Genomic DNA, 13,169 nt, shown 5'->3' with positions numbered 1-13,169 from the left:
GCAAGATCAAGTACTCAACAAATTACTGTCAACTATAAAAATTCATTATCCAAACCACAACATGACGGTGTTGGTCATGAGTAGCACCATCGTAAGATGCTGATCACAACCTTCTAAAGTGACCTTGCTGATCACAACTTTTTAAAATGAGACTCCTTCAAGGCAGAATTAAAGAAATTTGTCGGTATCTTGTGCGCCTGGTTCTCTTGATGGAAGGGTGGGTAATGCAGCAGCTCAGCCTTCATATCTGTTAAGAGATATTGCAACAAATATTACTGATATAAATCGTGAATCTTCCATAATGAATTGATAGTAGCATACACTTGCACATCGAATTAATAGTAGACTCGTAAAATAGAAACATCAAAGGCAGACTGCTCATGAGTGCAAGCCCCAAAAAATTCAGTATTAACAGAAACTAGAGGCGAGATAATTAAGGTTGGAATGTCACTGCAGTAAAAAACAATGACATATCAGGCCAGCGACTACATACACTGGACACCAAAAATACATTTGCTCCTATTAGTTTTCAGAGTCCTCTAACAGACGAACAACTGGGGACAATTATTGTTGGAAAAATGGTATTTGAAGTAATGTTTTGTTGAAGGACTAATTTGGTTGTCAACTAAATTTGTGAGAAAAGAAAGGTAAGATCAAACAAAACCATGCATGAACACAGACACAGAGAGTAGAATTCGGTAAGGGTCCAGTGTCAAGTTAGTTTCTTATGCACAAAAAATGATGATTGTGACTGCAAATGGACCTGGATATACACATCAATAGTACCTTATCTCAAAGGCCACGTGAGGTTATTGTCAGAACTCCTAAAACACTTCGGCGCAGATGATGGTTCTCTAGCTTAGAACACTTCATCTTTCGAACAACTATACATCAACAATGTTTTAGCTAAGCTGTATTGAATACACAACATGGTTATTTGAGACAGGTGTAGAGATATTATCAGTTAGAGAACCAAATAATTTGATCAGATTGTATAGTGTATACATCTATTGTACGCTAATTATCTCATATGTCAATGTTAGGTCCGTAAACAACAATGAGTCCCATCACCATCGATTGCCCTCTATCGACACAATTCCCACAATGATGCCAGGTTTAGACCCCGCCAGTGATTGCTTGCTCAGTTATTCTATACTAGTGTACAATCTCATGAAATAGGTTTATTGATACCTTTTTGTGATATTCTGATGGTATTGATTTTTTTCATTAATGTATACTCCTTCTGTCCCTAAATGTTTGTCGCCACGATTTGCGTGTCTATAACTTTGACTTATAGAAAATGCGTGCAACATTTCTATCTTTAAATAAATTTATTAAAAAACTAGATTCAAATATCTATCCAATGATATTAATTATGTATTATAAATATTAATATTATATTTAGTCAAAATTGTTTCTCGGACGTTTATAGTGCTGTTTTTTGAAGAGACAAATTTAATGTGGTGCTGATTAATTTTAATTTGTCCTGGTCCTGGTCCACGTGGACGTACGGACGTGTCATCCGTTGTCTGCATGCATGCGCAAGTACGCACAGGCAGGGAGCCGCGAGTCTCGAAATAACCACCGGGGGCCGGGGCTGTTCACAGGCCAAGTACACACCTCATTTCGTCTTTATTAATTTACCAATCCTGTATGACACTGTTCTTCATGAACAGATCAAGTAAGTTCATCACAATAACTTACATTGTTAAATGCCATATGGAGACGATGACAGGGTCATTGTGGCATTTGGTTGCCTCCAGGATCGTTTTTGCATTCATATGAACATGGTGAGCAAATATAACCGAGATGGGTAGCATTATTGGTCCTTTTCCTGCATGAATAAGCTATTGTTTCTTTTCCTTGCAGAACATTTCATTGTCAGTTAATGACCTACTGGCATGCTGCGGTGATGGTTGTAATGGAGGCTATCCTATCATGGCATGGCGCTACTTTGTTCAAAATGGTGTTGTCACAGCACAGACGAGGTATTAGCCTACTCTCTACAACTTGACTGCCTCTGCATGCTCCATCAGTAATCCTAGCTAGTTCTTTGAAGAAATTTCTGTGGATGGTACATCAATTACTAATGCAATCTTTGACTAAACCATGCTAAAATTTTATAGCGTAAGTTTGAACTGCGATAACCTTTTTTCCTCCCAGGAAAGCAAGGCAGTAGAAATATAAGCAGATTGTAATCATCCGTTGTCCATGCTTAAGTCTAAAAATTTCCCAACATGGTAGAGACACAGCATATTTCTTTGTTGAGTCCAGGACAGTCACTCCGTTTGAGTTCAAAAACATAATGATTTCATTTTTGTATTGATAGTATAGCACACAGTATGAAATGGATGAATGATCACGAAACTTTCCTGTTATACACAGAGAAGACCGACAGTTATACTCTTTTGCAGTGCGATCCATATTTCGATCAGGTCGGTTGCAATCATCCTGGATGCGAACCTGCTTATCCTACACCAGTATGTGAAAAGAAATGCAAGGTGCAGAACCAAGTTTGGGATGAAAAGAAGCATTTCAGTGTCAATGTGTACAGCATAAATTCTGATCCAGATGACATAATGCCAGAGGTCTACATAAATAGCCCCGTAGAAGTTGCTTTCACAGTTTATGAGGTAATGTCCAGTTTCTTGTCTCAAGTTTTCCGTGCATTGTACTGATGTTCTCAACAAATTTTGTTTAGCAGTAGTTACCAAGGACTATGGGGTATATTACTTTGAAAGGACAAACACAAAAATACTAAATCTTAGAAAGGCTGTCTAAATAAAAGCTGAGGAAGAACAGGACAAAAGCAGAGCCATGGAAAGAGTACAAACCAAACAAACGAATCAAGTATAGACAGTACTGTGATTTGAGATCATTTTTAGTCTTTGAAAATATATCATTTTCAGATTCACTTCTGTTTTTCGGATTTGACAATGCAAAAATCTCTCAGGACTTTGCCCACTACAAATCTGGAGTATACAAGCACATTACCGGTGGCATTATGGGTGGCCATGCCGTCAAGTTGATTGGATGGGGAACCAGTGATGCTGGAGAAGATTACTGGGTATGCTGTTGGATCACCATATTATTATGCGCATTGTCAAACGATGAGGCCAGCCCCTAAGTTGTTTTGTTTCATCCTCTCTGCTTTTCAGCTTCTTGCAAATCAGTGGAACAGAGGCTGGGGTGATGTAAGTTTCTGGCTTATCAAAATGACTCTTTGAAATGCAGTATCATGTGTTGAGCAATCGGTAATGCTTTGCAGGATGGCTACTTCAAGATCATACGAGGCGTGAACGAATGCGGCATCGAAGAGGATGTTGTTGCTGGAATGCCATCGACAAAGAACATGGTTAGAAACTACGGCGGCTCCTCTGGAACAGCTGTAGTTTGATTTGTATTTTTACAGCTGATGAAATTGGTAAACCAGCCTTGATGGCAACTCATATGTTGTTGTGAATCCAACATGAATTGATATAATAATGTAGCACATCATACTGAATAACAAGGCTGTGTAATTGATCGACAGACAGACAGACAGACAGACATAATAAGAAGCCTGCTGAATAATTTGACATTACAGTGGATGGTTTGTCAGCGAGCAGGCTGCCTCCTCCGTTGCAGCAGGAGTGGCCTGCGCAACGAGTGTCTGGACAGGGACCTTGACCACATCCCGGCGAACGCCCATGTCCGAGACATACCGGCCGGCGCAGTACATGCCGGTGGTGACAATGGCGAGGCCGGGGGCGCTGGTGGTGAGGAAGCGCAGCGGCGACGAGGCGACGGCGCTGAAGGCGGCGGTGAGGGATGCGAGCTGGCCGCTGCGGCCAACGCTGAAGGCGGTTTCGACGAGCAGCCCCGTCTTGCAGTAGATGGCGAAGTCCTCGCAGTTGTTCTTGAAGAGGGAGTAGGCGCCGAAGCCCTTGTCGAGGAGGTAGCGGGCGCGGTGGACGACGACGTGGCCGGGGTCGGAGGCGGCCAGGGTGCAGGTCCCCCCGCGCGCCTTGGCGAGGAACAAGGCCGGCGAGACGGCGTAGTGGAAGAGGTAGAGGCCGCCGCCGTGCAAGAAGCAGTCGAGGCAGGACATGACGACTCCGTCGTCAGGCCTGACCAGGTGGCCACATCGCTGGCACTGGCCCCCTGCCGCCGCCGCCGCCGACGAGGTGGAGGAGCTGAAGAGGAAGGAATCCAAGAAGGTGCCCGTGCCAATCTCGTGGCCGGCAGCTCTGGTGAAATGGATGACCATCTCGTCCCCAACATAGATCCCTGGTGGTGGAGGAGGATTGGCCGCCGGAACACCATCAGATCCCTCAAGCAGCAGCAGCAGCAGAGGCGATTGGAAGGAAAGGAGGCAGGCATGATTACCGTGGTGGGCGTAGAGGTAGGCGGCCCGCCATGAGTAGATGTGATCCCCGGCGGCGAGGTCCTCCCGATCCACGCGGTTGGACAGCAACCCCGCCGCCATCGAAACTCTGAGCTGAATCTGAATGCAAGCAATCTGATTGTGACTGGCCAAAGAAAGCAATCTGAATCTGAATGCAACCCAAAGAAAGCAATCGCTTGCGTGCTCTTGCTTAGCGGCGAAGGCGGAATCAATGATGGATGCCAAGCAAGGTACAGGGAAAGGGGTCAACCCGGCCAAGACCCACCCCCAAGGAAGGGCCCCTCAAGTTTGGTTTTCCCTCGCTATTCCAACTCAAGATTACTTTGCATTCGTTTTTGAATTCATGTAAAAAAAATTGACAGCGTTTTTTCCTTTTTAGGGGGTATTGGCAGCACTCTCTTTTTTTCATCAGGGTAATTGACAAGCATTCTACAGCACCGACAGCATGAACAAAAAAAAAAGCATAACAAAACCCCATGCACAGCGTGCAAGCTTGTTCCTACACCTCCAAACGTTACAAAGCATCAGGAGGATTTCACCCTGAACTTCCACTCTCCCTTGGCTGCGCAAAGGACACGAACTCCGCGCCCTGCTCCTGCGCCTTAATCATCAGCATGTCCCTGTACCTCTCCACCTGCGGGCCCTCTCGGTACTGATCCCCGGTCTTCTTGTTCATGCACTTGATGTTCAGAAGAGTCACCTCCGCAGCCTTGTTCAGTCCCTCACCCACCGGGGGCTTCTTGCTGTCGTCCTTGTACACGATCACCTCCCGGTTGTTGAACTCCACGATTGACTCCAGATCCAGGCCCCTCACGTCCGTCTCCCCCAGGAACTTGATGCTGCCATAGCCATGGCGCCCCACAACAAAGTCTTTCACCCGACTGCAGTAGCCTGGCTCACCACATTCTTTGGCAGCAAACTCCTCCAGACTAGGCTCCATGAAGTAATCTTCCTGCAGGAGCTTAGGCAACAGCCTCTCAACTGAAGTACCCTTCCCATTCCCATGATGACTGGGTTCATGCTGCTGGCCATTTTCCACCAGAGGACTGCTGCTTGGTGACTTGACAGTCTTATCACACCCACTTTCAGTGGATGTATCTGCACAAGTTCAGCTGAATATGTCCTGAAATTTGCCCTTGCTAAGGACAAATCTAATACAACAACAACAACAACAACAATAGCCTTTCAGTCCCAAGCAAGGACAAATCTAATACAGAATAAAAAAAAATCTAGTATGGTAATAACGCGGTTTACCTTCATATTTGTCCAAATCAGTTGAATCCTTTGGAACCGATTGAGCGAACAATCTCAGGACTTTGCCCACTACAAATCTGGAGTATACAAGCACATTACCGGTGGCATTATGGGTGGCCATGCCGTCAAGTTGATTGGATGGGGAACCAGTGATGCTGGAGAAGATTACTGGGTATGCTGTTGGATCACCATATTATTATGCGCATTGTCAAATGATGAGCAATCGGTAATGCTTTGCAGGATGGCTACTTGAAGATCATACGAGGATGTTGCTAGAATGCCATCGAGAAAGAATATGGACGGCGGCTCCTTTGGAACAGCTGTAGTTTGATTTGTATTTTTATAGCTGATGAAATTGGTAAACTAGCCTTGATGGCAACTCATGTTGTTGTGAATCCAACATGAATTGATATAATGTAGCACATCATACTGAATAACAAGGCTGTGTAATTGATCGACAGACAGACAGACAGACAGACATAATAAGAAGCCTGCTGAATAATTTGACATGAACAAAACAAGCATTTTACAGCACCGACAACATGAACAAAACAAGCATAACAAAACCCATGCAAAGCGTGCAAGTTTGCTCCTGCACCTCCAAACGTTACAAAACTAGTAACCAGAAAAACCATTTCATCATCCATCTATCCAAAGCATCAGGAGGAAGGATTTCACCAGAGCCCGTAGGTGCTGAAGTGCTTCACCCTGAACTTCCACTCTCCCTTGGCTGCGTCAAAGGACACGAACTCCGCGCCCTGCTCCTCTGCCTTCATCATCAGCATGTCCCTGTACCTCTCCACCCGCGGGCCCTCTCGGTACTGATCCCCGGTCTTCTTGTTCATGCACTTGATGTTCAGAAGAGTCACCTCCGCAGCCTTGTTCAGTCCCTCACCCACCGGGGGCTTCTTGCTGTCGTCCTTGTACACGATCACCTCCCGGTTGTTGAACTCCACGATTGACTCCAGATCCAGGCCCCTCACGTCCGTCTCCCCCAGGAACTTGATGCTGCCATAGCCATGGCGCCCCACAACAAAGTCTTTCACCCGACTGCAGTAGCCTGGCTCACCACGTTCTTTGGCAGCAAGCTCCTCCAGACTAGGCTCCGTGAAGTAATCTTCCTGCGGGAGCTTAGGCAACAGCCTCTCAACTGAAGTACCCTTCCCATTCCCATGATGACTGGGTTCATGCTGCTGGCCATTTTCCACCAGAGGACTGCTCCTTGGTGACTTGACAGTCTTATCACGCCCACTTTCAGTGGACGTATCTGCACAAGTTTACCAAATCAGCTGAATATGTCCTGAAATTTGCCCTTGCTAGGGACAAATCTAATACAGAATAAAAAAATCTAGTATGGTAATGACGCAATTTACCTTCATATTTGTCCAAATCAGTTGAATCCTTTGGAACCGATTGCCTGTTAATTGCACTCCGCGAAGGCCACTGCTCAATTGGACGGATTATCAGATTCCTCGGGTTCTCTCTAGGGATGAAAAAAGCATCCGCTTTTGGTGTTGCTGGAGATTCCTCATCGTCAGCAAAGAATGGAACCTACAGGGGTGAAAAAGGAAACTCAGCACCACACTCAATGTGTTCTTAATGGCATTCACAAGCTCCATGAATAAATCACATAAAAGATCTTTACCTTGCCATCTGATATTGGATTATATTTTCTTGGCAGCAATTTTATCCTTCTCTGTGACAAATGCCTGGGAACCGCCATGGACAATGTTCTAGTCGGAAGAGGCTTCTCAGCAACCTGCAAACCACCAAAATGTTGCAATCACACAAACTCATAGCACCCTTAGTACCAAACATTCCCAATGCACAACAACCATCTTGCTACTGTAGCTTCCATCCGCTCTACAAAAACAATTATAAAAGCTGGGGGGTGGTGACTAACCGGCAGACTTGATATTCCATATTGAACTGAAGGAGAAGATCCGCCATTCCCAATGGACATCTGAGGCATTGCTGGAAGTGTCCCAAATGGATTTGAAATAGGAGCAGGCTGCATGACCATATTGGACTGGCTAGGAGATCTGTTTCAAAATGCAACAGGATACACTGAGTTAAAATAAATAATGTATTACGTCAGGAGAAAAACGGTCATTTGTGTTGCAGAAACTCATCTGCAAATTCTGAGGGTAATTATGTCCAAGTTAAAACCATGTTCCTAGACTACAGATAAAATAACAATATAGCAGTTCCAAGTAATCACATATAAGCTAGTTGCTCAAAGAACCATTCAAGAACTTTTCTTCTTTGCCTACGCCATCCATCTCCACATTAGACTGATCGCAACATAATTCCTTCCCCTTATTGTATGTAATAAGTGTTTTCAACCATCAAGACGAAGTTATTAAAAAAAGGAAAAAGAACATCATGCACATTGAGAAGTAGCAAAAGATCATACTGTTGTCCAATGAGGGCCTGATTAGCAGTGTTGGAAAAACCAGGGAAACCACCTGTAGAAGCTGCAGTATCCATGAAGGCATGCATTTCCGCAAAATTAAGAAGCCCAGATTAGTTTTTGAAGATATGGATTATAAACAGAAGTGAACAATTTGCATACAAAATACTGACCTGGTTGAGTTGGAGGTTGGAAGGAGAATGTGTTTGGCGTTTGAACAGGTGCAGATGTCTGAAATGTTGGCTTGATAAGAAGCAAAAATGAACTTGTTAGACATTAAAAAGAACTAAATATGATAAAAAAAATTATATAGTCAATTATATGGAAAAAGAAAAAAATCAAGAGATGCTCACCGTTGAAAAAAGTGAAGGTCCGCCGCCAAACAGACTGCCAGGTGGTGTGCTAAATAGGTTTCCAGAGGAGAAAGCTGGTGTACTTGACGGTTGTGCAAATGTTGGGGCAGATTGAAATAGTGGGGCCGATTGAGTGTTAGCCAATGACGAGACAGTGCCGAATGGATTTGGATTATTCGTAGTTGATGTGCCAAACAACGATGATGAAGCAAAAGGAGTGGTATTTGCAAACAAAGATGGTGAGCTACTTGCTTGAAATGGGGAAACACCTGTCTGTCCGAACATTGTGGTACTAGTGGACGATGCGAATGGGCTCGAACTTGCAACTGTACTGTTAAACGAGTTGAATGGTGAAGCACTAGTTGAAACAGGCTTAGGAGCAAATGGATTGTTTGTTGGAATTGCGCTTGGGGTAGACTGGTTAAATACATTGCTTGTTGGAGCAAAAGCATTCTGTTGTGTACTTAATGATGGAAAGATAGGAGCCGCTGCTGGAGTTCCAGAAGGGTTTGGTCCACCTGCGAGTCCAAATATTAAGAATGTTACACACATTTTACAAGAACAAGTTACATAGAGTCATGGACCAAACAAATCTAGCAACAATATAAGAAACAATTAATAAATGGAGTACTGAACAGAAGCATGTTTCATTAGTAGATTCTATTCAGGCTTCAAGCTGTAGCATAAGCCAGGGCAAAACGGTTACTGCCTCCATTCATTTTTAGTAGGTGTATTAGGATTTTAAAAAGTATTTTACCGGTATACTTTGGCCATCAAATTCTCTTAAAAATTTATCATTAACAAAATCAATGTCATAGTAAAAGATCTTTGAAATAGAAATTTATTCATATAACTTCTATGCACTAAGCATGCACGTAATTTGACTAATAAACTTATGAAGTTTGACTTTTAAAATCCTAATATGCTTATTAATTCCATTAATTCCAAACGGAGGGAGTACTTGGTTACTACAGTTCATACAAAAACAAGCATCCTAAAAGAATACATGGAATTAAAGATATGGTTTAGAAGAAGGTTTGCAAATCAAATAAAATCCTCAATTCTCAAATCATTCCTCACCCTTGTCTCCACGCTGGTAGTCTTCCCACCTCAATTCTTCATGACTCTTGTCTTTGTATTCAGGCATCGCAGATATGGAATCAAGTTTTGCAGCAGGTTGAGTAGCACTGGTAGCACCGTCAACATCTGGTGTTTGAGCATAAGGTTTTATTCTGGTTCCTCCAGCTTGATTACCAAATTGTGCTTGCCCAAAAGCTGCTGCTGCTGTCTGTGAGCCTGAAAGTCAAAGTGGACAAACAATTGATAAGAAGGATAAAAGATGACATGACCAGAGTAAAAACAGTGAAAAAGAAAGATCTGCAGTCGAATAGGACTGCTGAAGTCATAAAAGACCATATAATCAGTAAATTCTCGATTGCTACATCATATGGAATCAAAGACAACAATTGATTGATCATATATTACAGCTAAGAAACAACACGAATATCCAATGGGAAAACCTACCAAATGCTGGAGTCTGCGCACCAAAAGGTGATGTTGTTCCAAAGGGAGAACTACCAGAGGAAACTGCTGTTTGTGCAAAAGATGGTGAAGAACCAAAACTGAATGCATTGGTTGATGTGCCGAATGAAGGTGTGCTCGAAGATCCAAAACCTGGAGCAGTACCACCCACACCAAATGCTGTGCTCCCTGAAGTTCCAAAACCAGGAGTAGATGAACCAAACGCCGGGGTGCTAGAAGCACCAAATAAAGATGTTGATGTTGATGTCGAACCAAATGCTGGGGTAGTTGCGGTGCCAAAGGCTGGTGTACTCGTTCCAAAGGCTGGCGCGGTTGCACCAAATGCCGGCGTAGTTGTGGTACCGAATGCCGGCGTAGTTGATGCGCCAAAAGTGCTGCTGCCAAATGTCGGTTGTGTTTGCTGGAACGTGCTACCAAAAGGACTTGACTGGCTAGGTGATGATCCAAAACCCCCAAAACTTTGCTTTTGTCCGAATAAAGATCCTACAACATGAGGAGAGCCAAGCGTGACAAAGACATCATATATGCAGCACTGTTGATCTAAAGAATAACATATCTATGAATTGACATAATTTAGCTTGAATAGCTATCTAGAAAAATTGTTGAATGCAGTATCAGAAACTAATGAAACAAAATAAAGAAATCTTGCGAGGCATGGGAAACACCACAATAATGGAAGGTGATGTTTCCAGTGTAAGGGCTTTATAGCTTTGAAAATGTAGGAAAATAAGCACGGTGACTCCGCACGAATGGAGACAATCAGCGAATGCATAATACATACCAGAGCCAAAGGTAGAGGATGTAGCACCAAAGGCAGGGGCAGGCGATGCACCGAACGCCGGAGTGCTCCCGAATGGAGAGGAGGACGGGGTGCCAAACGTGGGAGTGGATTGCTGCTGACCAAAGGCACCAGTGGATGTAGTGCCAAATGTGGGAGTGGACTGCTGCTGGCCAAAGGCACCAGTGGATGCAGTGCCAAAAGGCGAGCCTCCAGTCTGTGCCCCAAAAGCTGTGGTTGGGCTGCCAAACGGTTTTGGCGCAAAGGGGTTGTTAGCAGCAGGTGTAGCCTGGCCGAATCCCTGCTGGGTTCCGAATGAGTTCTGTCCAAATGGGCTGGTGGATGACTGCCCAAATGCTGCAATGAAGATAGCACACATGAGAGATGAGAAGATAAACAATCATGAGGTACAACATTGCAAAAAACATACTCTCTAACCACATGTAAGGTATTGCATTGTATGAGCAAGCTTTAACATTAATAACAAAAAAAAGGACTAGCATTGAGGCATTGGCTTGTTTGCAAGGTCCATTTGTTTGCTTATACACTGAAGAAAGAAGGAAAAGGAGAATCCGGTGTGGACGAAATCCGGTTCCATATTTAGCACAGTATAAGTAGAAGTAGTGGAAGGATTAGCTTAGGAATTTACATGGATCGTTGCAAGTACGCACTGCAAACCACCCAAGATACTACCTGATCGGAATCGGGGCAGCAAGCCAAACCCTAGCGCGGGCAGGCATCCATCAACCCACCAGAGATGAGTGGAATGCGCAATAGAGCAAGCAATACGTACATATGCTAGGAGAATATAGAGGATTTAAAAGCGAAGGAGCAAAGCAAGCCGACAGAATCCAACCAATGTGATGGAATCGACGAGAATAGGAGGGGATGATGAGAGGGAGGAAGGCGGGGGTGCTTACGGTTGGTGGAGCCGAACATGGCTGCTGCTGAGCTGATGATGCTTCTTCTCACCCCTCGATCACCGGAGGCGGCGGCGGCGGCGTGCCCTCTTCTCGTTTATATATGCACAACTGGCTATTTCTTGAAAGTTAGAACAACCAAGGGTACTTGTAGTGTCTAACAAAGAAGAGTGAGGAAAATCAAACTGTCATCACACATAATAGCACATTTCAGATTATGCCAAAGCAAGAACTAATTTAATGCAGCATTCCTTCAATTTGGTTAGAGAACCATAACTTCACAACCAAAAGAATGACACTATCCTAGCAACTAAGCAAGGTATTGCTCATAACACCAGTTGAGTACAGTGCAGGAACATAGTTAGCTAGTTGCAGAAACATACCTTTATAGGAATGCAGCAGCACCTTGACTGAGATCCTGATGTGGAATTGAGCGATTTGTACCTGATGAAAAAATGTTCATGTTCAGTGGTGTTTAACAGTTTGTACATCTAGTGCTAGTGCTAGTCCAGAAGACTAGAACTATGTTCCTTTTCATTGTTGCAGGAGCTCATCTGAGGTGGCAGTGCAAGCATGCATGCTTAGTAGCAGCAGCAGCAGCAGAACACGCAAATCATGAGAACAGCCTCATCTACGAACAGCCCAAAAGCACCACTGCAATTCCCAGATCTAGGACCTAGAATCCCCCACAAATCGCACGAACACCACAATCTAAGCAGCAGAACCTATCAGATCTACACAAAATTCAACCTAAGCATGAGTCCCAACCATCGGGCCTATCAAACTAGAGGAGGGTGGGAGAAAGGCCGCCATACCTAAGCCTTGCCGTATTCTTGGAGAGCTCGGCCGCCGGGTTCGCATATGATTCGTCCTGCTTCTTGGAGAGCTTGGACCGCCGCCACCGGTCGTGGAGGAGGCCGGAATTGGCATGGCGGCGGCGTGGGTGATGCGTGGCGGCGGCCGTGGACGAGGGTTTCGCGCAGGGAGGCTAGACGCAGTGGGAGATACGACCTCGTGCTACACAACCCTAGGGTTTCCAACGAATACCCGAGACACCCCACCGCCCGTGAACCGGGATCTACGCGCGCAGCAGACGGGAACCGAAGAAGCTGGCGAGGCGGCGCGGGAAGGAGAGGAGGAGCGAGCTCGCTTACCTTCCGGAGCGCGGCGAAGCGGAGGCCGGAGGCCGCCGGGGAGAAGGGGCTTGGGTTTGGCGGTCGTGATTTGCCGTCGGGTCAGGAACGGCTTGCTTGACCCCTACGCCCGAGCTGGGACGATGATTATGGAAGTTGGGCCGTATTGGTCTTGGGCTCTTTGCCCACTGCACGGCCCAACTAGATCGTATGAACATGGTGAGCAAATATAACCCAGCATTATTGGGGAATCCGGCCGGCTTGATGTTACAGGATGCTGATTAGGTTGGGGAATGATTCTTCGAATTTTGCATCACATTATCAAATCATGGACTAATTAGTCTCCATCTGTGCAATTAGTTTTTGTAATTAGTTTATGTTTATACTCC

At 44.8% G+C, this 13,169-nt stretch overlaps 3 protein-coding genes and 1 pseudogene across 9 annotated transcripts; 1 reads left to right on the top strand and 3 right to left on the bottom strand.

Moving 5' to 3' along the window:
* Positions 1-1,712: 1,712 nt before the first annotated feature.
* Positions 1,713-3,449, top strand: LOC101757792 (cathepsin B-like protease 2). Its single transcript, XM_022828586.1, has 6 exons — positions 1,713-1,790; positions 1,870-1,971; positions 2,388-2,633; positions 2,954-3,067; positions 3,159-3,194; positions 3,269-3,449. The coding sequence occupies exons 1-6, from the start codon at positions 1,713-1,715 to the stop codon at positions 3,395-3,397; spliced, it is 705 nt and encodes a 234-aa protein (XP_022684321.1). The 3' UTR covers positions 3,398-3,449.
* Positions 3,450-3,453: 4 nt separating this feature from the next.
* LOC101784655 lies at positions 3,454-4,599 on the bottom strand. The gene is made up of 2 exons (XM_004977608.3): positions 4,369-4,599; positions 3,454-4,269 (listed from the first exon to the last, which is right to left on the bottom strand). Exons 1-2 carry the CDS (start codon positions 4,466-4,468, stop codon positions 3,581-3,583), a joined length of 789 nt encoding a protein of 262 aa, XP_004977665.1. The 5' UTR covers positions 4,469-4,599; the 3' UTR covers positions 3,454-3,580.
* A 169-nt stretch (positions 4,600-4,768) lies between these two features.
* LOC106804433 lies at positions 4,769-5,861 on the bottom strand (annotated as a pseudogene).
* Positions 5,862-6,010: 149 nt separating this feature from the next.
* Positions 6,011-12,903, bottom strand: LOC101785049 (nuclear pore complex protein NUP98A). Of its 7 annotated transcripts, none has more exons than XM_004977612.3 (13): positions 12,802-12,903; positions 12,031-12,091; positions 11,648-11,804; positions 10,731-11,084; positions 9,932-10,432; positions 9,488-9,703; positions 8,408-8,925; positions 8,228-8,297; positions 8,058-8,118; positions 7,545-7,683; positions 7,287-7,400; positions 7,015-7,192; positions 6,011-6,908 (listed from the first exon to the last, which is right to left on the bottom strand). In XM_004977612.3, exons 3-13 carry the CDS (start codon positions 11,664-11,666, stop codon positions 6,316-6,318), a joined length of 2,763 nt encoding a protein of 920 aa, XP_004977669.1. In that variant the 5' UTR covers positions 11,667-11,804; positions 12,031-12,091; positions 12,802-12,903; the 3' UTR covers positions 6,011-6,315. The 7 variants fall into 7 exon arrangements, with proteins under 7 accessions (XP_004977669.1, XP_012703175.1, XP_004977670.1 ...); XM_012847721.2 differs by having other exon boundaries at positions 8,228-8,285; XM_004977613.3 differs by having other exon boundaries at positions 11,648-11,762.
* Between the last annotated feature and the right edge of the window lie 266 nt (positions 12,904-13,169).

The sequence above is a fragment of the Setaria italica genome, chromosome VII (assembly GCF_000263155.2).
Source record: "Setaria italica strain Yugu1 chromosome VII, Setaria_italica_v2.0, whole genome shotgun sequence".
Taxonomy (NCBI): Eukaryota; Viridiplantae; Streptophyta; class Magnoliopsida; order Poales; family Poaceae; genus Setaria; species Setaria italica.
The sequence above is the reverse complement of the archived record's forward strand: the minus strand, read 5'-3'. Positions and strand labels throughout refer to the sequence as shown.